This window comes from Phyllopteryx taeniolatus, chromosome 4, assembly GCF_024500385.1.
Source record: "Phyllopteryx taeniolatus isolate TA_2022b chromosome 4, UOR_Ptae_1.2, whole genome shotgun sequence".
Classification (NCBI taxonomy): domain Eukaryota; kingdom Metazoa; phylum Chordata; class Actinopteri; order Syngnathiformes; family Syngnathidae; genus Phyllopteryx; species Phyllopteryx taeniolatus.
Genome location: NC_084505.1, coordinates 7,349,775 through 7,375,024, shown reverse-complemented (window position 1 = coordinate 7,375,024; position 25,250 = coordinate 7,349,775). Strand labels below are relative to the sequence as shown.

General features: G+C 42.2%; 1 protein-coding gene across 1 annotated transcript in view; it reads right to left on the bottom strand.

Annotated features, from left to right (window-relative positions):
* The window catches only part of ndst3 (N-deacetylase/N-sulfotransferase (heparan glucosaminyl) 3), a 62,799-nt gene that overhangs the window by 5,302 nt on the left and 32,247 nt on the right, over window positions 1-25,250 (bottom strand). The window contains exons 6-12 of the mRNA XM_061772258.1: window positions 17,379-17,507; window positions 9,877-10,059; window positions 8,589-8,685; window positions 5,718-5,841; window positions 3,799-3,973; window positions 1,698-1,868; window positions 1,472-1,581 (exon numbers count right to left, since the gene is read on the bottom strand). Coding sequence (XP_061628242.1) covers window positions 1,472-1,581; window positions 1,698-1,868; window positions 3,799-3,973; window positions 5,718-5,841; window positions 8,589-8,685; window positions 9,877-10,059; window positions 17,379-17,507 — 989 coding nt within the window. The remainder of the gene's footprint in view (window positions 1-1,471; window positions 1,582-1,697; window positions 1,869-3,798; window positions 3,974-5,717; window positions 5,842-8,588; window positions 8,686-9,876; window positions 10,060-17,378; window positions 17,508-25,250) is intronic.

Below are 25,250 nucleotides of genomic sequence, written 5' to 3'. Positions count from 1 at the left end.
AAAATATATAAGCTTTTTTTTTTGGGACTGTCTTTGCGCTCCCCCTCACGCACGCACACACACGCACGCACACACACACACTTTGTCACAAGCCTGTCAAGATGCATCTCTGCACATTATTTTGTATGCGCGTCAGTCTGTGATCTTTGACAGAGGCGCTCTCTGTCCCCATGTACAAAACTTGAGAGGCCCCTGTCTGAAGTGGTGAGACAGGCTGCATTCTGATGAGCAATGCTTGGTTAAATAACCATTTAGCAATTCTCTCAAATTTAAAGACCGCACGCCTGTTCTCTTTGGTAAGAGTGCAAAAAAATCTCTTTGAGTTGTTTTACAATGCAAAAAAGATGACCGAAATGGAACCCCGGGGTACCAAAAAAGTGATGTTTAGCAGGGTACAAACAGTACATACTGATAATTGGGCCAAATCTGAGCATTTTTACTCCCATGCAATCAAAGTCAGCAAAGACACAGTTATTGGATAGCTCTAAAAGATTATCCTGGGTGATTATGTGATTGTGTGTGGTCATCTTGTGTAGACCACATAAGAGCAGTAAACACAACAAATGATGTTTTTTTTCTTGCTCGTCATGTGTGGGGTGACTCACGTCAAGTCAAGTTTATTTATACAGCCCCAAAGCGCTTCATAAGCCCGCAGTTCAAAGAAATTGAAGACATCCGCTAGTCCAACCCCCACCCAGGTAAGGAAAAACTTCCAGATAACCCATTTGGGAAAAATAAAGATACCTTGAGAAGAGATCACAGTTGGAGGATCCCCATTACAGAATGCAATAAATGCCAAGTGCTGGGCAACATTAATCAATCATTAAATCCCAAATAATCAAATCTGTTAAAATGTTAAAAGTAGGTTTGTGTACCGTGCCTGAGAGAATACAGCTAAGATACTGCTATTTAGTGTATATAACAGCTGTATTTAGTCAAGTTAGTGAGTCATAAGTACTATAGCCATGTATTTTTACATCCCTGTTGCTAAGTGAAACATCACACAAAATAATTAGCTGAGGAAAATGTCAAACTTATAACACAGGTGTATCTCCATTGCTGTTGTAATTATTTGGAATGGCACAGTGAGCTGGACTAATCTCCTACATTTTCTAAGAGCTTGAGACAAGAATAAAACATTTTAAAAAAATATACTGGCTGTTGAAGCGAACCTGTCTGAGAGTTGAATGTGAGGGAGTTTCTATGGAGATCAAGGTATCAAATTAATATTGCAAGAAAAGTGTTAACTTGTTTTAATTAGTTAATTAGCCTTCATCCAGACACATCTGATGTGTCTGGATGAATAGACACAATTCTCACACACACTGCGAAATCACTCTGTTATAACTGCAAAGGAGGACCAACTCCATTTTCTTCCATTATCAGGTTCCAGGCGTGTATTAGCTTTATACTTGAGTCCACATATAGTGTACAGTGTTTCTTTATGGGACGTCAGGGATGGGTGACTTACGTGAGAGCCTGTGAGTAGTTGAAATGAGGAGTGACTCCCAGAAACCTCTGGACTTCATCCATGACAGCAGCAGGGTCTGCTCTCAGTTGATGACCATCTATGATCATCACCTGCAGTACATGCAAAAAAAAAAAACAGCAAAAAACTAAACTTTATTGTATGTTAAAAGTGCGGTATGTTAAAATGTTGTAACATGATGAGCATGTTCAAATTAAGCATAAGGCACCTGGTTAGCAGGGTAGTGCGTGAGCCACCTCCCAAGGTGTGTGGCATACAGGCCTGGGTTCAAACAGCGGTTCTGCAGGGAATGCAGTTCGGCCGGCGCCCCTGCTCTGGCACTGATGACATCGTAGAAGGTAAAGCTAAGCGCTGCATGGTCCTCGTGAGCTCTCTGATGCTGGGGTGACAAAAACAAACATTCATGTCGTTATTTTCACAGGATCTGTTATTAGCAGTGGTGGAAAGCAGAGCTGTAGGCTCCAGTCACATGACTTGGACTGGAGTCAAACTCGAGTCATGAATTTGATGACTTTCGACTCGACTCGACAGTCAATATGTTGCCAGACTTGCAACTTGACTTGGACTTGAACGGCAATGACTTGTGACTACAGTTAGGCTTGAACCCTTTGACTTGAAAAGACTTGCTACTTTGACCAAATCACTGACAAAACAATACTTTGTGCTTCACGTATTGTTTTTCTACAGGAAAATTTGAACGGTGACAGCATAATATTGTAGGTCTAAATGATTATCTCTTCGGTCGAGGTATCCCACGCTATTATTTCTAATGTCTTTCTAGCATGTATTCAACATGAAGGTGTTTGACATTGCCTCAGTAGAAATGTTTGGCGAGAAGAAAATGCAGTTTGCTGCAATATGCACAAGGTGAATTGAAGAAAGATACTGTTGATTATCTAAAAGAGGAAATCAATTGGTCTTTCATTATTCAGTGAACTGTCTCATGTTCTCTTGTGTATTCATAATTGTTTCTGACAGGTTTGGTGAATGTCACTTCAGAAAAAAGGGAGAAAAAATAAGTCATAGCATAGCATTTTCATAGAATATCTGAAAACGTACTATCAACTCGAAACCCCAAGTGTAGGGCTTGCGACTTTGACTCGGGACAATGACTTGGTCCCACCTCTTGTGGGAAGTAGCAAAGTACAAATAAACATGTAATACATGTATATGGACTTGAGTATTTATTTTTCTGACAACTTTTTTACTTTGACTCCCATTGCTTAAAAAAAGATATATGTACTTTCCACTCTTTGTCAAAATAGGCGTGGATGATGACACATTAAAAAAAAGAAAGAAAAACAAGTCAACCATAGTTGGAATCTTGTTAGATTGAGGTCTTCGGGTCTTAAAAAGCAGGAAAAAAAAAACAGGAAAGGCAGCGACATGGAAGAAAATGAAACAGGCATAATTAAAAACAACAGCAAGATATTACTCATGAAAGCCTTAATTTAAGGTAGTTGTTTGATATTTCCGTCTCGAAGAATGATTCATGTCGAAGCTGTTGTATCTTGGGCCTGACTGAAAAGCTTGATCTTTTGGCATTCAAAAATTCTCTAATTTGAAAAACAACAACACACATACAGGTAAGGTGGATTTTTTCAGTTTTTATTAGCTAATTTTGCATTGCATGCAATTTTGTTACTCGGTTCACATCGTTAGCAAAGCTACGGAAGCATGTTGCTTTGATAGCCAACACAACCTTTTGGAGCTCTTAGCTTCACACAAGCCTGTGAATATTCTCATTCATTCAGGTCATTTCATTCTCAAGGCATTGCATCAATCACAAGAGTGGCGTTAAGTCCAGAGGTTTTTTTTTTCTCATTGCCCAAGTTATCAAAAGGTGTATAATTGACAGTAGAAAATCATTTTTACTTGTATACTAAAGTAAATTTCTGCATCTGCACTTTTCTACTTTTACTGAACTACAGGAGTTGAATCAATATATTTAATCTTACCAGTCTTTTTTTTTTTTTTTTTAACACGCGTATCTGTACTTCTACTTAGGTTCAGTGTGTGAGTACTTTTGCCACCTCTGGTTATTCATAGCTGACATTTAGATGTCATTTGTAATACAACTGAGTCAAAATCAGAAACCAAACAGTCCTATATTGAGGCAGATCCCTGTAAACTACAACCAGCATAATAAATATACAGTTACATTTTCAACTCTCTGAAAGTGTCAATCAAAACTGAGCATGTTTATTTTTTGTAAAGGCAGAATTCATGTTGCAGTTCTTGTATTGGATCTCAGATTTTATCAAATGAACTGGCCAGTGTGTGTATATTGTACATGTGTTTGTATGCACCTGGTACCAGCTGTAGGCTCTATCCGAGGGATTGATGAGCAGGGTGATGATCTTGGCCTTGGGCAGCAGGGCTGCGATACGTCGCGGGGACTCCTCTGAGGGGAAGTAGTTGGCACTTTTCTCAAACAGGAAGTCCGTGCTAACGTTGGAGGGTACAGGAAAAAACTCCATGTACCTACGGCAAGAGATACACATATTTCTTATATTTTTGTTCTGTTTGGAACACCCTCCTACCTGAGCCGTCACTTTATTGGGGTGGAGTGGTTTGTGTGTTCCAATGATCCTAGGAGCTTATTTGTCTGGGGCTTTATGCCCCTGGCAGAAATATCCAGGACAAACAGGCCATAGGTGAGGGACCAGACCATTAGACCGTGTTCCTTGGGGAGTCTTGTGGTAGGTACTCGGGATTATGGGGTGTCAACCCCTTGTACGACTGATCAGTTTGGTCTGCAGAACTGACAGTAATTCTGATTCATTTCCAGTGAGAGTTGGGTTCTGTTCATAACCTTTATGGACAAAATTTGTAGGTGCAGCCAAGCATTGAGGACGTCCGGTTAGGTGGCTTTAGTATTACGTCCCTGCATTTACTTTTGCAAATAATGTGGTTTTAACCCTTTTGCTTCCAAATCTTCAACTCTTGCTGGAGGGGTTCGCAGTCGAGTATGAAGTGGCTGGGATAAGAATCAGCTCCTCCAAAACCAAGGCCTTGGTCCTCAGTCGAAAAAGGGTGGAGTTCCATCTCCACTATGGGAATGAGATTTCACCCCAAATGAATGAGTTCAATTATACTGGGGTCTTTCACGAGTGAAGGAAGAATGGAGTGGGAGATTGGTGCAAACTCTGCATGCATCTGTCATGGTGGAGAAGGACCTGAGCCAAAAGGCAGAGTTCTTCGATTAACTGGTTGATCTATGTTCCTACCCTCACATATGGTCAGAAGCTTTGGGTTGCGACCGAAAGAACAAGATGATGCAAGCGGCCAAAATGAGTTTTCCAAGTCTCCGGGGTCTCCCTGAGAGAAACCATGCATGTTAAGTCAATTGAAAATCCTACATTGTCCAAAGGTGTACAGTAAATGTATGTGTAAAGGGTTTGTATGCGATTGGCTGGTGAGTAGTCCAGGCTATAGTCTCACCCAAAGTCAGGCTTCAGCTCATCCGTGACCCTGATGGGGAGAGCAGCAGTTGCAACAGTATAAAAAAGATAAATGGATGCTCGTTTGTTTTCTCCTCATAGAATCATAATCATTTTAATCCGATTTTATTACTAGAATCTGCTTTTTTTGAACAGATTTTATGGTATCGATATCATAAACATAAATATTGGAGGATGGCTCGTGGAATACATTGTGGTAAAGCCACACACTGTATCTATCATTTCATGCAGAATGTATACATACAGTATGTTGACATTATGGAAATACTAGTGAACTAATGAATAGAAAGTGAGAATAGCCTACCACTACATTGCGTTTGTACCCCAAAACAAGGACTACTTTACACATTTCTGACAACACAAACACAATAATTTGCAGATTGTATCATATGGTGCTGTTCTTCAAAGTCAGGTAAAAGTTTTAAAAGTAATTTACAAGCGTCAACAAAAAAGCTTGAAACGGAATTGCCTATACAATTCCAACAGATGACTTTCAAGTATGTAGCATCTGCTTCTCTGCCAGCTAAACGACCCAGTTATTGGTCCATCTAAGTCTCCAAGCTTAAATTTAAACGCTTGAAAGGATCATTTTGAAGACAACCAAATGCTTAATGTGTCATTCAAGGCTGCAAGGAGAAATGCATGTTTTTTTATGGAATGGCTCGTTTGTAACCATTCCCTTTTTCTTTGGTTCTAGCCAATCACGGGGGGGGGGGACGAGCTGAGGCGAGGACATTGAACAATAGCAGAGTGAGTGTCCTCACCAGTCAATCCCTTTGTGGTAGTTGTTGGTGTTGAAGAACTGGACCTCCTCGTAAGTCTTTAGACTGGGGAAGTTGCTTGAGATGGATGGATGCATAAGGAGGAAGAGATAAAGTGCTGTCGTCCCTGCAAGAAAGGGCATAATTCATAAGGGGCTCATTAATTCATTTGAGCCGAGGGGAGTGTGTGCATGTGTGACAGATGTCACCCTCTAAGCCATACCTGATGCTTTCTCTTCTCTCCACCAGTCATCTTGCTGACAATACACAGTGTATGTCTTCAATGATCACAGGCATGTCCATCAAATTATTCCAAAACCTTCTTGTGTGTCCCTTTTACCTGCAGCACGCCCAAATGTTTTTGAATTATAGCTGCTGGAATGCTCCCGTTGCCATGGTCACTTGCACCGTAATATCAACACCTGGTTAATTAGCACCATTACACAGACCTTCACAACCCTCGTGCTAAACACGAATTATGGCAGTAAAGAATTTGTGGCATTCCAAGCTGGCAATCCTGTGTACGAAGGCCAATGCAGAGTTTTAATTCTATACCCGCATAATACACTCCATTAACTACAATTAGATTCAATATCGTAGTACATCATTCAACAATGTTTATTGTTGTCGGAGTAGTTTCCCGTAGTTTTTGAACAACAGTGCTTCACACTGAGAGGTTCCACCTACCTTCAAAAATTAACATAATTACAATCACAACATCAACAACAATAAAAAAAAGAAATGTTAAACTCTTTCAACTGAGCATTATTGTCTTTTGTAAACGCTGTTCTCTTATACATTGCTTACATTGCATGTCATTACAGTGTAGGCTGATGGATGTTTTATTGTCGGTGAGCTCTCGACGTTTTACCATTTTGTACTGGAAGGAAACTGAATAAACATTTTTATACTCAAACATAAGCCATTTGTCTGGGTTTCTCTGAGAATAAAAACAAAAAAATCAGCGCCACTAAAATATTTTTTTCTGTTCGGGAATGTATGTAAATAATAATAATAATTTGAGATCTTAAAAAAATAAAGAATGTGCTTTGCAATTTCCGTTTTTTTGTAAAACAGTAAACTTGAACTCATGGATAATAACAATGATACTTTATCATTAAAACTATCATTTTGGTTAAAGAGCGGCACGGTGATCGACTGGTTAGCACATCTGCCTCACAGTTCTGGGGATCGGGGTTCAAATCCCGGCCCCGCCTGTGTGGAGTTTGCATGTTCTCCCCGTGCCTGTGTGGGTTTTCTCCGGGCACTCCGGTTTCCTCAAACATCCCAAAAACATGCGTGGTAGGTTGATTGAGGACTCTAAATTCCCCGTCGGTGTCAATGTGAGTGTGAATGGTTGTTTGTTTCTATGTGCCCTGCGATTGGCTGGCAACCGATTCAGGGTGTACCCCGCCTCCCGCCCAAAGATAGCTGGGATAGGCTCCAGCATGCCCGCAACCCTAGTGAGGATAAGTGGTATGAAAAATGGATGGATGGGTGATTAAAGGGCTTCTTCACTGGTATATTAACCATTTTGGAAACATAAGAAATTATTTGAGTAACTACCATTGCTGTTAATGTAGGTCAGCTGTGACCTAAACCTTACATCACAGGGTGGTCTAATACAGTTTTTAAGCATGGTATCTCTTTGTTGGTTTCTTTTAATGAGACTAAAATGGAAAATGAAAGGTATTTACTTCGTTCTTTATCTCTAAATGAAATAGCATGCTGGTAGAATAATGGGGCTCATTGTTGCCTCCATGGTCTCCCATTGACAGTATCCAGAGAGCTACATAAAAAAATGAAATGCGGGGAAAGTGGCCTTGTTTACAGAGCAGCTTTCTAACCTACAGCTATTGTATGTCGTAGTGTACAATATACTGACCAGCCACATAATTTTCACCTCTTGCCAGAGAGTTGTCAATTTAACAGTTTTTTGGGGTTTTTTTTGGAATTATGTTTGTAGTTTGTTAGTGGTGTAAAACTGTCGCGCATCAATGAGAGATATTCTAATATTTAACTCAATGAGTTCAATGGGAATCAGAAATATTAGACCCAGTCAACAACAAATTCACCAATCCATCTCTTGTTGCAAAACATGCAAAAGAGCCCGCTATTTCCATACACACTGCACAGTGCGCTCACATTGCCAGAAAAAAATTCTCTCTCTCTCTCTCTCTCTCTCGCTTCTCCCTTCACCCTCTCAAACAGATACGGTACACTTCAACAAAAAGCATTACAACACACAGTGGGCATTGTCGGTAAATAAACACATGGCTTAGCATTAGAAGAGTTGTAGGCGGCGAGTGTGAGATGCCAGGGAATAGATATAGTATGTTGACCGTTCCACAACGGACCACCTACGTTTTGACACCCAATTACGTACTGGTTGGTTAAGTTGCATTTACCCCATTTGACTATGGGCGACTAGGTTTCTCATTCACACCATGACTGCCATGGCAAATATTTTGCAGCCTGTTATGTTTACTCATCCTGTAACCCCCGCATCTTCTTATGACCATCCTGTTTTGCCAACTGCGACCGGAAACGGGGCTGCCGTGGCCACCGGGAAAACAGTTTAAAAGTAGTCTTAGGAAGCAGGCTACTTCCTGGTTCATGGAGGATAACAGATGGGTGGTGCCATTATAAGTGTGGAGGTGTACTATTTCATTAATGCCACAGTGTGAATTCCTGCATTTGCATGTTTTTGCAAGTTTTTTTCCTTGCTCATGTGTCATCTCTGTTCAATTGTGTTTGTTTACGTAATTATGTTATTTGTGTCTGTCTTACCGCTCACTGTTTTACTATATCAATATTACTGCTGTAAAAAAAGGTCATGCCGGACCCAGAGTTGTATGTTTATGAGGAGCTTACCTGTTTTCTGTGGTCCTATCACCAAGAATTTGGGTAATCTGTCACAGGTCTTCTCTTTAGACCAGATATCTTTGTGTCGTTTGTCATCACATGGGTTCTGCAGGTGCACAGACAAAGGATGAGCGCTATATGCAGTTTATAACATAGAAACATGTGCATTATTGAAAGAGGCCTTGCAACTAAATATGAATGAGGTCCTACATCTCTTACTGCACTCAACTGCAACAACAGCGTCAAATCTTTAAATTAACAACATGTAATTTCAATTAATTTCTTCATTTTCATCACAAACCCAGTCCCCTGACTTAAATGGTGTATTATATTCGTGGACCACCCAGGGTACCTTACGTTTCCTTTTTCCAAGATTAGAACACAAATGACTTTAGTTAGTATTTGTCACATGCTGTAACTTCTGACCATTACATTGCATCTATTTCCTGAAACTTGACATATCAATAATATATTGGCTCTTGAGACATTGGTATTGGTCTGAGTGAGTGAATTATTCACGAAGGAAGCACTCATGCCTGTAGGTGGAGCCCTAGAGTAGAGCAAAATAAAATGTTCTTACTGTGCTTTACATTTTTTTTTTCATAATTTCCAACAGTCCCCAGGTCTCTCAATAAAATGTGTGACATTCTTTACAAAAAAAAAAAAAGAATCACCGCATTATTAACATGATCTTGTAAAACCCTGATGAAAATCGCTCAGTTTTGGGGGGTGGTTTTCACTCATGCAAATGAGGCACTGCTCATCTCCCCCGGCTGTATAATGCCGAGTAAGGTTTTCGTTACCCTGATGACCGGGGGCGGGGTACAGGGGCTGAGAAAGAGAAACGCAAGCTCATGTAAAGACTAAATGGAAGCAGAATTTTTATTTTCCCTCATGGAGAAAACATTACACATAAATTATTGTGTGCATCTGTGTACATACACGGATCCACACACTAATTTAATTAATTAGCCACATGGCTAATGCAGCAGACACAGTTCCAAATGCAAATATTTGCCTGCCCCCACCTCAACAACTTCACTGAACATTATTAGTGGTGCTGTATTATGTAAATTAGCCACACTGTTTAACCTCAATCTGACAAAATTCAGAATGGCTCGCTTCCAAACACATTTTGGAAAAATTGGCAGATAACAAAAGATTTACTTGATGGTTTAATTTCACACATAAGAGTTAGAAAGGCACACCGGAGACCTAATTATTTTCATACAAGCAATTACAGAAACGAGGGGAGAAAAATACACCCCAAATACAACAAGAACACACACAAACACACCTGCCATTGTGGGTCCCTCTGTTCAGGGAACAACTGGAAGTACTTGTGCGCGAGCTGAGGAGGAGGAAGCGTATGGAGCCTCAGGTTTGTCCACGAGCGAAGAAAAGAGGCCACGTGGACGAACGTGTAGAGACCGAGACGATCATTGCCGTAGTTGGAGAGATGGGTCATGAATATACTGATCTGTGGGGGGAGGAGGAAAAACAATCAAGGAATGATAAGTAACCCGAACTGACATGCAGTATTGTGCAAAAATGTGATGTAGTCCAAACTAAATTTCCCAAGTTCCCGTGTTTGCGTGGGATTAAGGTAACACAGGAAATCCAATCGTTGTTGCTGGGACAGACTTTTTGAAAGTCGGAGCACCTGTCCAATGGGAATCAATATTTGTTATCACTTTACAAAGTGAAAAAGACTCATTGGGTTATGTAACGCTGAGCGCAGCTTCAAGAAGAAGAAAAAAACAGACATTCGGAAATGAATATATTGAGTCTTTGGGACAGATTAGGTCGAGGCAATACGCTCACAGCCACTGAGTGTTGACGGCAGAGACGTGGCTTCACACATATACTGTGTGTATGTGTTGAGACCTGGGGGATTTTAGGGGGGTGATGGTGTGCTCGTCCACATTGATGCTCTTACAGGAAGATCAAAAGGGACATAGGAGGGATACACACACATACGCAGATGCAGACACACACGCGCACACAAACTCACGCACTTCTTTTGTGATTGGAGGACATGGGGAATGTCTGGAAGAAATGGTAACATTGGCCATTATGACATGAATTATTTGGTGTGTGTGTGCATGAGGGATTGTGTGTCAGAATATTGAGGGCTGTGGATGTGAATACTTGCACACACAGACACACACGCACACACACACACAGACTCAAAGGACCGCCAGGGCTCTGTTTTAAAGCATGAAGGTTGCCGCGGATAGAAAGCGACAGCCTCGGGGGTTGACAGATCAGCATCCGGCCAAACTGGGAGGCTGTCGTGAATACCAGGGCTCACGATACTGATGTGACGACGTGTGTGCGTCCTTTTGACAGCACACACGTCGTCACATCAGTATTATGAGCCATTTGTGCGCAGTTTGTGTGCACACCGAGTTCATGTGTGTGCACTACAATTAAGTGCGTCTGCCTCACGTTGGCCTCTCACAGCTGAATTGTCCATCCTTTTTCATCACAATCTAGTGGGTGGCTGCGGTAACATAGCGGAAGGACAGTGAAGCTCACCAAGCACTCAGCCACTAAATCTGTTTCCAATGAATCACAGTGCGGAAACCTCCTCTTCCATGAATGTGGATTCTTGGAGATGTGCTAAATTGAACGAGACAGTCTCAACTGTATTCACATTTGGGATGTGAAAGGAATATTGCCTTTGGCACGAAGCAGAAGGGAAGGTGGGGGGAGAGGAAGAGCATAATGTGGACATTATAAAATAGATACGCAGTGATGTAAATAAGATGTTTTTAAAGACTGGCTCCTCTCTCTCTCTCTCTCTCTCTCTCTTTTGAAGCAGGTAAGCAGATCAAAAAGTGATTCATGTTATCTTCCAAACTCTCAATAGCTTATGATGCTTTGGCTGCGAGGGACAGGAGTGTGTAGCGTGTATATGTGCAGGTCACGGAGAAAGAAAAGCTAAATGGATACTAAAATTGAAACATTAATTATAGAGTGTGAGCTTTGGCTGCCAAATTAAACAAAGGGAGAAAGAGAGGCTGACTGTATTTCAAATTGGAGGGCTGCAGAAAAATGGAAGAAGAGGTGAACATACAAGGAGCATAATGGAAAAGAAAGAGAATGTAACCTCAGTGGGTCTGAATTTAAAAAGCCACTTGACACAGTGGAAGACCCAAACCTTCACTATAGAACAACCCACTGTGGCTTAGAATTCAATTAACTGAACCGTGTAAACCCTTTTTTTTTTTTCCTCCCCCAACATCCACTGTCATGGCTCATTTCTTGCATGTTGCATCTGAGTCCCATTTCTGCCTTTAAAAAAGAATACAGTACTAAGATTGCGCTGAAATAATTCGTGCACTAAAGGCTGAAGTCTGAAAACCTGAGAGAAATAAAGAGTCCAGCGCACAGCATCCCTCTTTTAATCTTTGTCCCATGTCCCTTTCTCCCTACGCTCCCACGCAAACAGCTTCATTTTCGCCCTCCTCTCTCATCTTTGAACGTCTTGCTGGAGAGCCCTCGTCTGCCCCAAAACGTCGCTTTATGTTTTCCTCCCCGTTCCTGCTTCACACTGACCTAGATGCTCTGATCAAGCGTGTCACTGCTACATGGAGTGATGTTCTTCAAAATCCATCAGCACCCACGCACGCACACACACGCACGCACGCACAAACAAAAATCTTACAGGATTAGGCGAGTCATGTAGTTGAGTTATGACATGTTGTAACCTCCCCTAACACGGTTGCATGATTGGGAGAAATGACTTGTTTTGGTTAAGCATGTTTCAATCTCTCCATTCATCCAGCCATCCATCCATCACCCATCCTTCCATCCTTCCACTCTTCACATCTACTGGAGCTCTTTCCATTGACTATACTGAATTCATCATCCATCCATCCACCCACCCATCTATCTATACAAAAATCTATCCATCAACTGTATATTTCTGTCAATAAACTCCCTCTAATCATCCATCTAGCCATTCATCGCTCCATCCATCTTCAGTATCTATCATCCATATATTCTTCCATTCATAACCTCTATCCCTCAATCTTTTCATTCTCCCATCTATACACTATAGCTATCATCCATCCATCCATCCATCCATTGGCTATATCTGCCATCTATCAATCATCGCCCCAATATCATCCATGCATCTTTCCACTGAATCTATTCAATCACTGTACAGTATTTCTCATCTATCCATCCATTCATCCCATAAATCATTCGTTCCATCCGTCCGCCCATCCATCGCTACACATTCAGTCACTGTATTTATCATCCGTCTATCCATTCCAGTACTCCATCATGTCTGTGTCCCAGTGCACAAAGAAAAATCCACACAGGCATGTTTGGTGTGGAATAACTTGACTGCCATCGCCTTTGACCTCATCCTACATTTTTGGGATGCGCTTAAAGAGAGATGGCAAGCCGGCTTGCCCTCCCTCAAGTTCAGCATCAGTGACTACCGGCGCAAGTCTTTTGAGAAGAGCAGACGCTGTAGTAGGTAAAAAAAAAAAAAAAAAAGAAGTCTGACTCCATGCTTTCTTCTACTTGCACTTATTGTATATGTAATCACCTTTGGTCCTTATCGTAAATACTTCCATTCATCCAGTTTTGGATGTTTATCAGCCTATTCCCCATTACAGACCACTAAGTTGCACTTACAATTCTCCTTGATTGAATTGTTATTGCTACTAAAAACAAACCGTCTCCCCCTCATGATTTCATTCTCCCTTCCTGACTTGCCCTTGCCTCGCTCTCTTTTCTCTCTCAGCCCATTTAGCTATCTCTGTCTCTACTGTGGATAATCGAAAGCTGAATGTCAATACAGCAAATGATTCCAATTCAATTTATTCTGTCCGCTCCAGTCAACAGCTACTGTGTCTTTCCATTTCGCTATCTTTTACTGCTTTGCTTCCACTTTGTAATTTCTCCCTCTGTTTGTCCTGTTGCTGCCTGGCATGTGTGTCTGTGTGTGTGTGTGTGTAGCTGCCAAAGCTATTAGAGGTGAGCAGTGGGATACTGGAGAAAGTGGAGGACAGAGTGGTAATAAGACAAAAATTGAAAAAAAAAAAAAGTAATGAGTGAGCAAAGTCGGGATGCTCCGGTTGGGGATTTGGAGGAAAAAAAAGACGAAGAAAAGAGCCAAGCTTCCAGGACAGGGGAGTGTGGGTAAAACAGGAAGCCAGTGAGGCGGGGGAGGGTATAGTGCTGACTTTTTGGGGGTTGGCTAATAAGCTGAGAGGCAGAGCTAATCGGTAAATGTCAGCCCTGATAAATGTCTACGTCTTTGCTGATGTCAGCAAGTTGCACATGATAAACATACAGTCAGACTGGTGCTGAAACATTAACATGCATTGGCCAGTGTGCACGTGTGTGCGTGGGAGCACTCTGTATGCTTCTCGATTCTCAAGTGACATAAGATGTCGTGACCTGAAAATTAAAACTCAATTCGTCTGCCACCTTCTCCTCCTCCTTTATCCCACTCTCTCCCTCAGCTTTTTCACCACGTATTGGACCATTTATCCAGGGACGATTTTGCCCTTATTGGCTATTTGTGGAGCCCAGGTCAGACAATCAATTGCCAAGCTTGTTCTGGGGAAGAGGGGGGGTTGGCTCAATGAATGGCGATGGTGGCTCCGAAATGATGAAAAGTATACAAACATGCGGGGACACATGCACTCGTGCATCCAATATGCTGGTGGTTGTCATTGAATTCCACCATGGGCCAAATGTGATTAAAAATCGTTGAATGGGAAGTGACAATGTTACCAACGCGTGGATCATTACACAAAAGGAAAGCCCAGAGGGATGAAAGCTACGCGCTTCAGAACGCTATTGATTGCAAAGCACACACTCTAATGAAAGCTTTTGTCTCTGCAAATGGAAACCTAGCAGCGAGACAGGAAAGTGAATCATCAGTAGCTACATTCTGCAGATGCGTGCGTGCTAGTGTGTGTGTGCATGTCTGAGACGTGGCAGAGGACTGTCATGTAGGGTTTAAATTGCTATTATGTTTAAAATGGCCCCTTCGTTAGGAGCTACATGAGCTCTATCCCATATTGGAGGGCAAACGACAACCGAAGCATGAGAAGATTGTAACTAGCCTGTGTGTACATTTTTTTTGTCCATGTGTCAGAGAGGTAGAGAAATGTGAAAAATGTGGAGATCGCTGGTAATGATTAAAACAGACACATCCAAACTAAATGAAAAGATGAAGCCATTTTTTTGTTCCATCTTGACTCCACCCGAGAGCACAAATTGGATGAGGTTGGTGCGAGAGAACCAGAGCCCTGACTTTAAACCCAAACAAAACAAAAAATCTTAGGATGAACTAAAACAGGCGGGCACGGTGACCAACTGCTTAGCACATCTGCCTCACAGTTCTGAGGGCTCAAATCCGGCCTCGCCTGTGTGGAGTTTGGATGTTCTCCCCTTGGTTGCATGGGTTTCATCCGGGTACGAATGGTTGTTTGTTTATATGGGCCCTGCGATTGGCTGGCAACCAGTTCAGGGTGTACCCCGCCTCTTGCCCAGAGTTAGCAGGGATAGGCTCCAGCACACCCTTGGCCATAGTGAGGATAAGCGGTACGGAAAATGTATGGATGGATGAACTAAGCCAGAGTATGATTCCCACAGACACACTCAAACATCTTGTAGAAAGTCTTCCCAGAAGAGTCGAAGTTGTTGTAGCTGCAAAAGGATCTTTCACTTTCTTTTGGCCTAAAACTACTAAAACCAATTGCAAAACGTGCAAAATGTAAGTTGCTAGAATAAAGAAAAAGTATTTGTGCCCGATTGGTTTGGTTGGTTTGGTTTTTTGCGTTAAATGGTCATGAAATGTGATCTGATCTTCATCTTAGTCATAATAGTAGGAATACCACACCCAATAATATGTTTTTATGTTTTTAATGGACATAACAAGTAATTATTCACAGTGCAGGGTGGAAAAATATGTCAACCCAGAGACTACCAACTTTTCCAAGATCCAATCAGAATCAGGAGTCAGTCAACCTAGAGTCCAGTCAATGTGATGAGATTGGAGGTGTCGGTTAAAGCTGCCCTGCCCTTCAAAAAACACACACCGGTTTGGAGTCTGCTATTGTCAAGCAGCAATACCCTGCACAAAAGAGCTCTCAGAATACAACTAATGATTAGGAACTATTAATTTGTATGAAGCTGAAAGTGTTACTAAAGTATCACTAAAAGCTAAAATGTCCATCAGTCTACAGTCAAATAGATTATCTATAAAAGAGAACAGCATTATCTCTCTCTCAGAATTAGCTCTTTATTTTGCTTGTCAACAAAAACTACATTTTGTAGCGTACTGAATAAGTTAACAGTTATTTAAACAACTTTTTTTTAAACTACCTCTTATTCCAAATCTATTCTGTGGACAGATGAAACCAAACTTGAGTTCAGTCGAAACACACAACACTTTGAACCTGATCACAAGTGGGAGTGCCATGGTTTGGGACTGTTTTGCTGCCTCAGGACCCAAAAATGTTCCTATCATCAATGGAACAAAAAAAGAAGGATGCACTCAATAAATGTAAATAAATGCAATAATAATGGGGAAGAAAAACGTGACAAAAGTATAATAAACAGTGAAGACAGTTGAGATTGTACTTGCATTACATGGAGCATACTGTTCTCCTTTCTGAGGCTTCTTGTAGAATGTTAATTAAGGAGCATTCATGTGAGAGTTGACACATGTTCATCCCTTTTCTGTACCGCTTATATGTTTAGGTTCTTATACAGCTTATGCCAAGAACAAAGCGTAAAGGAAGGAGGTTATATTTTTGTATGCATTTCTAGTTTTGTTAATAAGCATAAATCAGACATTACTATGATTTAATTTCATACAAATCTTTGTGATGGGCTGTGTCATGTCATGAGAAAACGTATAAATGGTTACATTTTGGCCTGGATCCAGAAAGTGCACTCCAAACATTTGTATTCATCATTGTGAAAACCAAAAGTCCACAGAAGTGGCTCACGTGGTGTCTCCTCCATTATTCGGCTGTTGTCAAGCACTTCAAAATGTGCATTTCCGGCACCTGCAGGACTGGAGTGAAGTATTATCGACCACAAGTTAGTTTTCAAATTTACGACCAGGCTTGCCAAACTCTAATGACCTTGGCATGTTTCTTTAACATGCAGCATTAGAGTAACAGCTAAGGGAGGAAGCACGTTCTGCTACTATTGCTTGACCTTGGCTGAGGTTTGTGCACTGTCGAGTGTTTGTTTTTGTTAACGGGATGACACAAAAGCTATGTGACAAGAAACCTTAAAGTGTTGGTGCATTCATACAAGTACAAAGAATTATATATATTTTTCAAAATTGTCTTTGGTGAAGGTTCTCCTGTGTGCATGTGTACTGTTGTTGGCACATACACGTGTCAGATAATAATTAAGACTAATCATGCAATTCAAATCAAAGTAGTAGTAAATTGAAGTGACAAACACAGCGGTATGTGTCAGGATGATGTGTGTGTGTGTGTGTGTGTGTGTGTGACAAGACAGAGAGAGAGAGAGAGTGAAATAGCAACCCACCCTGCGGTGAGACCTAATTTAAACTGGAATGATGAACACAGCTTCGCAGCAAGATGCCATCGGTGACAACGAGACAAAACACATGCACACAAAGTAAACATGGAAATAAAAATGAAACAAGCAAAAGATATAGCGGCAAGACACGCGGAAAAAGCGGGGAACCTTCTTGATGCTGCTTTTTTATGAAACAATCCAAACAAGAAGGGACAATCCTCACGTGAAAGTGTGTGCGTTAATGTCTGTTGGACTCACAGGGTTGAGAAGTACAGTAAGAAACAACTCTCCTCCTCGTATGCTTTTGTCCAGTTCTTTCGGCCCACCGGGATATTCCTTGTAGTAGATGGTGTGAGTGAACAAGCCACACGTTTGACGAGGTAGCACCTATGCGCAACACAACCACAAAGACATACAAATGCATGAGATAAAGTTGCCTTAAGAGAACATCCAATACATTGCTGATGAAAAAAAAATCAACAATGGAAAGTTTTGATTTACAAAATAACAGATTTGAAAACGATACTGTAACTTTGTATTTCCGTAAAAAAGAGCTTGTGGAAAAAAAGAGCAAAACATAAGAGGGCCACATCATAAACCATACATTTTCTATAGCGCTTATTCTCATTGGACTGCCAGGAGAGAGGAGCCTATCCCAGCTCACTTTGGGTGCTAGGCTGTAAGTTAACTTAATACAAAAACGCTTGTTCGTCTCAATTTGAGTGATAAAAAACGGATATGGACCATACCATTGACACACCTGTCATGGCTCTGGCAAATTCATCCAAGTGTTCATTTATGACTTGTGCACCATGTACCTGAAGTTTTCCCACAAAACTGGAAGCAGAGAATTGTCCAAAATGACTTTGTAAGATTACTAAGTGACATTTATAAAACCTGAACATTGTCACTTTTAAGGATAATTGAGTCTTTGATTTGGAAAAATCCAGGACATTTTAAGGATGGTCTCAATTATTTTGTGCAGTACATAGTGCAGCGGTAAGGTGAGATGGTTCTGAGCACTTCAAAGCAGGAACATGTCCTTGGTAGACTCTTGTGAAAGACACTCACATCCTTTCATCTGTTGCCGCTGCTTCTAAAACAGCTTCTATTATTTCTTGTAACTATAATTCTTTTATAGATACTTGTACTTCCAAGTAACGTTTTACTTACTTTCTGCTCCCATGTTTACGTGAACCATTGTCACAGACTTCACTTCTTCTATCAGCAACACTCAAAGTAAAATGTTTTCACTTTTAGCAAGTTTATTCGGCTGATCACTCGGACATTTGTCCTTGCATGCACCGTGTGTGCTCTGCTGTGTTGTGTGCAACAAAAATATGCAGAAACGCATAACTTTAAACATTTCAGAGTGTTCTGCCAATACAGAATGGTTAGTTATGAACTTGATGTCAATTTACATCATGCTTTGTGCTTTCATGGAGTCCGGCGGCCGGAATCTGGCCATGGCTTGAAATTGCGGAACTTCAACCAAGCTGGTTGTCAAGTCATGGGCGGGGAAAGTCAGTGTTTAGACCACAGGTGTCAAACTCAAGGCCCGGGGACCGGATCCGGCTCACCACATGATTTTGTGTGGCCCGCAAAGGCAAAATCATGTGTGTCAACTTCCATGATTCTTGTTAAAATGATAATGTTGATATATTGTAAGCATTTTTGTGTTACCAAACATTAATAATAGTTCAAAAACCCATTACCCTTGATTTCTGATTCCAAAACTAGTTCATACATTTTGTGTGTAAATATGATGAGGCGATTAAAGATTTTTATGGTTTCACAGTCATAACGGCCCTCTGAGGGAAACCGTAACTACAATGTGGCCCGCGACAAAAATAAGTTTGACACCCCTGGTTTAGACGATATCGTGTCAGTTAGTCAAAATTCTGATGTCACAATTTGGCAAAATTTAGAACGTGAATGCTGTGTAAAACGAATGATATGCAGTACAGTAGTTTTTGGTGACATGGATGACACTGTTGGTGATGAACAGGAAGGTCGAGCAAGGACAGGGTTATTAATCATCCAAATCAATTCTGTTTTTTAATATAACATTTGAGAGTGCTACTACATTATTTAGCGAGAGATGGTGGCCTCATTAGACAGAGTCATGCTAGACTTACTCTATTTGTATATTTAATGTGCATTAATTAGAGCAGCATGAATCTTTTCATTTCATTCTCCTCCAGGAAGCACGTGTTTCACAAAATGCTGAGTCGTTTTACTTTTACAGCGGAGCCCTCATACATTCCGGTGACAAATTGCCCGCCAAGGTGGCAACAAACATGTCATGCAGATATTCGTCAACACAGAAATAATTCATCAAAGGGCATAAAAAGCTGACAGACGAACAGATGAAACACAGCTCCAATGTCACACTGGCATGCAGCAAATTTTAAAATGTGTGACATGTACCTTCAAACAGGTCAGGGATATTGTGACGTGTCACCTCACATGGCAGATGAGAATTTCATCAAGCACAGTGGCGAAAGCGACTTCTTTATGCATTGGTAAACATGCTCAGACCTTATTTCGACAGCATCCGATCAAGTGCAACGGATGGCATGTTAGGCGCATTACTTCCAGATACGTGGTAGCAATGAGGCGCATAACGGAGTAGAATTTAAACGCTATTAGTTTAATGTGCTTTTCATGTGATGACAAGTCAATATGTCTGTGGTGATAGAGTCCAAAATGGGTCAACCCATGTTTTGTGTTTAAGTGAGGACTACAGAAAACCCGCTCCATTACTTCCACCATGTGGAATAAGAGACCTCACTTTGCATCAGTGGTCCCATGAAGCTGGAACACCTCTCGTGCATGTTTTGGAATGTGGGAGGAAGCCGGAGTACCTGGAGAAAACCCATGCAAGCACAGGGACAACACTCCACAAAGGAGGCTAGATTCAAACTCAGAATATGCAGCAGATGTGCTAACAATTTAGACACCATGTTGCAGTGTTGGGAAAGTTCATTTTCTATACAGACTAGTTCAAAGTTCAGTTCACCGCTCCAAAAATGAAAATGAACCAAGTTGACTGTTCAAAAAATGAATTAGTTCATAGTTCTTTTTTCCCCCACTATATTGATGGGCTATTACCTTCAAAATACTGGCATTTCATTTCACCACTGTTTCCACCCATTCACTCCACACTACGAGCCACCTGCAGCCCACAATCTCAAAAACATGAGGAAAAACTTCTTGCTTGGATGGTCTTTTGTAAATGAGGAATTAAAAGAAAAAAATAAACAGGACTTTTTTTTCCTAAATGAGAAAAAAAAAACATACAACAATATGACATTCATGACTGCATTTCTCGCAGGTCTGGCCGACAATATATTAACAAAATATTTTATCTTATGAAGTCTTATAATACAACGTTGTAGTTCATGAACCTTCGTTCATTGAACTCGTTCAGATACAACACTGCCGAGCTGCCGTGAATGGATGTTTTTCAGATAAAAACATACTGTACAACTCGCAAAAGCTGGAGATACATGCTTTTCATTAGACGGTGATGGAAATTAAATAGAGCAGTAGTATTCAGTAAGATATTACAATCATTATTTTGTCATGTAGAGCACTTCATGTACAACCCCAATTCCAATGAAGTTGGGACGTTGTGTTAAACAAATAAAAACAGAATACAATGATTTGCAAATGATGTTTGACCTATATTTAATTGAATACACTACAAAGACAAGATATTTAATGTTCAAACTGATAAACTTTGTTGTTTTTTGCAAATAATCATGAACTTAGAATTTTATGGCTGCAACACGTTCCAAAAAAGCTGGGACAGGGTCATGCTTTTCTTTTAACAACATTCAATAAACGTTTGGGAACTGAGGACACTAATTGTTGAAGCTTTGTAGGTGGAATTCTTGCTTGATGTACAGCTTCAGCTGTTCAACAGTCCGGGGTCACAGTTGTCGGATTTTACGCTACATAATGTGCCACACATTTTCAATGGGAGACAGGTCTGGACGACAGGCAGACAAGTCTAGTACCTGCACTCTTTTACTATGAAACCGCGCTGTTGTAACACGTGCAGAATGTGGTTTGGCATTGTCTTGCTGAAATAAGCAGGGGCGTCCATGAAATAGACTTTGCTTGGATGGCAGCATATGTTTCTCCAAAACCTGTATGTACCTTTCAGCATTAATGGTGCCTTCACAGATGTGTAAGTTACCCATGCCATTGGCACTAACACAACCCCATACCATCACAGATGCCGGCTTTTGAACTTTGCGTCCATAACAGTCCGGATGGTTCTTTTCCTCTTTGGACACGACGTCCACAATTTCCCACAACAATTTGAAATGTGGACTCGTCGGACCACAGAACACTTTTCCACTTTGCATCAGTCCATCTTAGATGAACTCGGGCCCAGAGAAGCCGGCGGCGTTTCTGGGTGTTGTTGATGAATGGCTTTTGCTTTGCATAGTAGACTTTCAAGTTGCACTTACGGATGTAGCGCCGAACTGTATTTACTGACATTGGTGTTCCTGAGCCCATGTGGTGATATCCTTCACACATTGATGTCGGTTTTTGATGCCGTGCCGCCTCAGGGATCGAAGGCGTGGGCTACTGCTGAATGGAGTCGCAATTCCGCCGCGTGTCATTCATGGGCTTTTTTTGTAAAGACTATGGAGCAAATTTTTCAATTTTCCACTCCAGATCGTGAGGCAGCTCACTCCCTTGTCACCTTACAACAAGGCAAGCGCAGGGTGTCAGATTATGCGATTGAGTTTCGCATTCTAGCAGCTGAGAGTCATTGGAATAATCGGGCGCTACTCGATGCCTTTTTTCAAGGACTATCCCCCGCCGTCAAGGATCATTTAGTCCCGCTAGACCTGCCGACCGACTTGGACACTCTCATCGCTCTCGCTGTAAAAATCGACAAGAGGCTTTTGGATCGCGAGCTGGATGGAGATCGGCGGAGGGCTGCGTCACCGCGCACTTGGAGGACGAGCCTCGGTGACCAGCCAAACCAAGGCAGATCCCCTGGTTCCGGTCTCAACCCACTGACTAGCGTCCCCACGGATGAACCCATGCAACTGGGCAGGTTCCGTCTCTCCCCTGAGGAACGTCGGTGCGGAGGGAAGGGCGGTGCTTCTACTGTGGTCAGTTGGGTCATTCCGTGAGCAACTGTCACGTCAAAGTTGCCGGTGCCGGTAGCAAGGGCACGGGAGAGGTGAGTCTGAATTTCATTAAGGAAGACCCGACATGGGTTCTTCCTAAAGTGACACTATGCTCTCCTGATCAAGAAATTCATACACCTGTATTAATTGACTCTGGTTGTGACGCTAACATACTTAACTCCCTCCTCGTTAGACGTATGCACCTTAGAACCTTTCAAATAAAACGCCACTGCAACACCTATGCTGCAGACGGCAGTTTTATGGGCAAGATCACTCACCGCACCCAAGCACTCACATTGACATTTCCTGATTCTCACTCGGAACGCATTAGTTTTCATGTTTTTGACGCCATGAATCATGACCTTATCTTAGGGAACCCATGGTTGAAATTACATAACCCCCACATTGACTGGTCCTCTGGGCAAGTTATGTCATGGGGCAGCAATTGCGCCTGGAACTGTTTCAAGCCGCCATGTGATGTTCAGGGCTATGTTTCAAATGACAATCCACAGACCCCATCTGGGGATCCTGACTTATCTCAAGTGCCCACCTGTTACCAGGACATTAAAGACGTTTTTTCCAAGTCCAAGGCCAAATTTGTCCCTTCCACCCCACAGACCTTATGACTGTGCTGTTGACTTGCTGCCTGGAACTACACCCCCACGAGGGAGGTTGTTCTCTCTTTCAGGGCCAGAACACAAGGCCATGAAGGAGTACGTGGAAGAATCACTGGCAGCCGGGATCATTCGCCCATCTTCATCCCCTGTGGGAGCAGGATTTTTCTTTGTGGACAAGAAAGACAAGACCCTGCGACCCTGTATCGATTACCGGGGTCTCAACGAGATCACTGTAAAAAACAGGTACCCTCTTCCTCTCATCTCCACCGCCTTTGAGTTCCTGGAGGGAGCCAAGATTTTCACCAAACTGGACTTAAGAAATGCATATCATCTAGTCAGGATAAGGGAGGGAGATGAATGGAAAACAGCATTCAACACACCAACGGGACATTATGAGTATTTGGTAATGCCTTTTGGGCTTACTAACGCTCCAGCTGTTTTCCAAAACCTTGTCAATGATGTCCTGCGTGACATGTTGAATGTTTATGTTTTTGTCTATTTGGACAACATTTTGATATTCTCCCCGGATGAGGAGACTCACATTATTCATGTCCGCTCTGTTTTGCAGCAGTTACTGCAGAATCAACTATATGTCAAGGCTGAGAAATGTGAGTTCCACAAGGCGTCCGTTTCTTTTCTGGGTTTCGTCCTGGCTCAAGGTGAAGTCAAAATGGACTCTTGCAAAGTCGATGCAGTTATTAATTGGCCTAATCCCACGGCACGCAAAGATGTACAAAGGTTCTTAGGGTTCGCAAACTTCTACAGAAAATTCATCAGAAATTTTAGTTCTATAGCCTCTCCTTTGTATGATCTTACCTCGCCACACAAACCTTTTGTATGGAACCCGGTTTGTCAGGCAGCTTTTCAAAAACTTAAATCGAGCTTTACCTCCGCTCCCATCCTTACTTTGCCAGATCTCAAACAGCAGTTTGTGGTAGAAGTCGATGCGTCTGATGCCGGAATAGGAGCAGTGCTCTCCCAGAAATCTCTCAAGGATGATAAATTACATCCTTGTGCTTTTCTCTCCAAAAAACTGACCCCAGCTGAAAAAGATTATGACATTGGTGACCGTGAACTGCTGGCAGTCAAGGCGGCTTTGATGGAGTGGAGGCACTGGCTAGAGGGGGCACAGACTCTGTTTTTAGTATGGACAGATCACCTTGAGTATATTAAAACTGCTAAAAGATTAAATGCGAGGCAGGCTAGATGGGCTCTGTTCTTCACTAGATTTAATTTCACGTTATCCTACCGACCTGGTTCTAAAAATGGTAACCCAGATGCTTTGTCACGTATTTTCTCCGAAGAGAATTCTTTGTCCGACCCTAAGACTATTTTGCCCAAGTCATGTTTCATTTCCGCTTTTGTTTGGGACATTGAAACTGCGGTTAAAGGGGCTCTGAAAAACATTCCTAGCCCTGAAGATTGCCCTGAAAACAGGCTTTATGTGGTTCCGACCTTAAGGGGAAGAGTCATCCACTGGGCTCACACGAACCGAACTGTATGTCACCCAGGCATTGCCAAGACGCAATCAGTGGTCGAACAGCGCTTTTGGTGGCCTAATGTTAGGAGGGATGTTATCGATTACGTCAATGCTTGCCAGGTATGTGCTGCTAACAAGCCCTCTCATCAACGTCCTTCTGGGGAGTTGCGACCCCTTCCAATACCACAACGTCCTTGGTCAGACATTTCCGTAGACTTTGTGACAGGATTATCGGCCTCTAAAGGCAATACCACCATTCTTACAGTTGTTGACAGGTTCTCTAAGATGGCACACTTCATTGCACTTCCAAAACTCCCCTCAGCTAAAGACACTGCCGAGTTGAAGATTAATCAGGTTTTCAAGTTCCATGGTTTCCCCAAGAATGTGGTGTCTGATAGGGGTCCCCAATTCATTTCGCAATTCTGGAAGGAGTTTTGCAATCTCATAGGTGCTACCGTCAGTCTGTCATCTGGGTTTCATCCTGAAACCAACGGCCAAACCGAGAGGCTGAACCAGGACCTGGCGACTGGGTCCGATGTCTCGCTTCACAGGGGCCGCGAGCCTGGTCTCAGAAACTGGTTTGGGTCGAATTCTCCCACAATTCCCTCCCCTCTGCATCCACTGGTCTATCGCCTTTTCACGTTGTGCATGGTTACCAACCATCTCTGTTTCCTGCCATAGCCCCAGAGTCCACAGTTCCAGCGGCATTGACCTTGGTGAGACGCTGCAGGAGGACCTGGGAGCGAGCCCGCCAGATTCTGCTGCGCCAGGGACGGTCCTACAAAGCCGCTGCTGACCGTCGGAGGAAAACGGCCCCGAACTACAAAGTGGGTCAGCGAGTTTGGCACTCGACCAAACATATTCCACTCCGGGT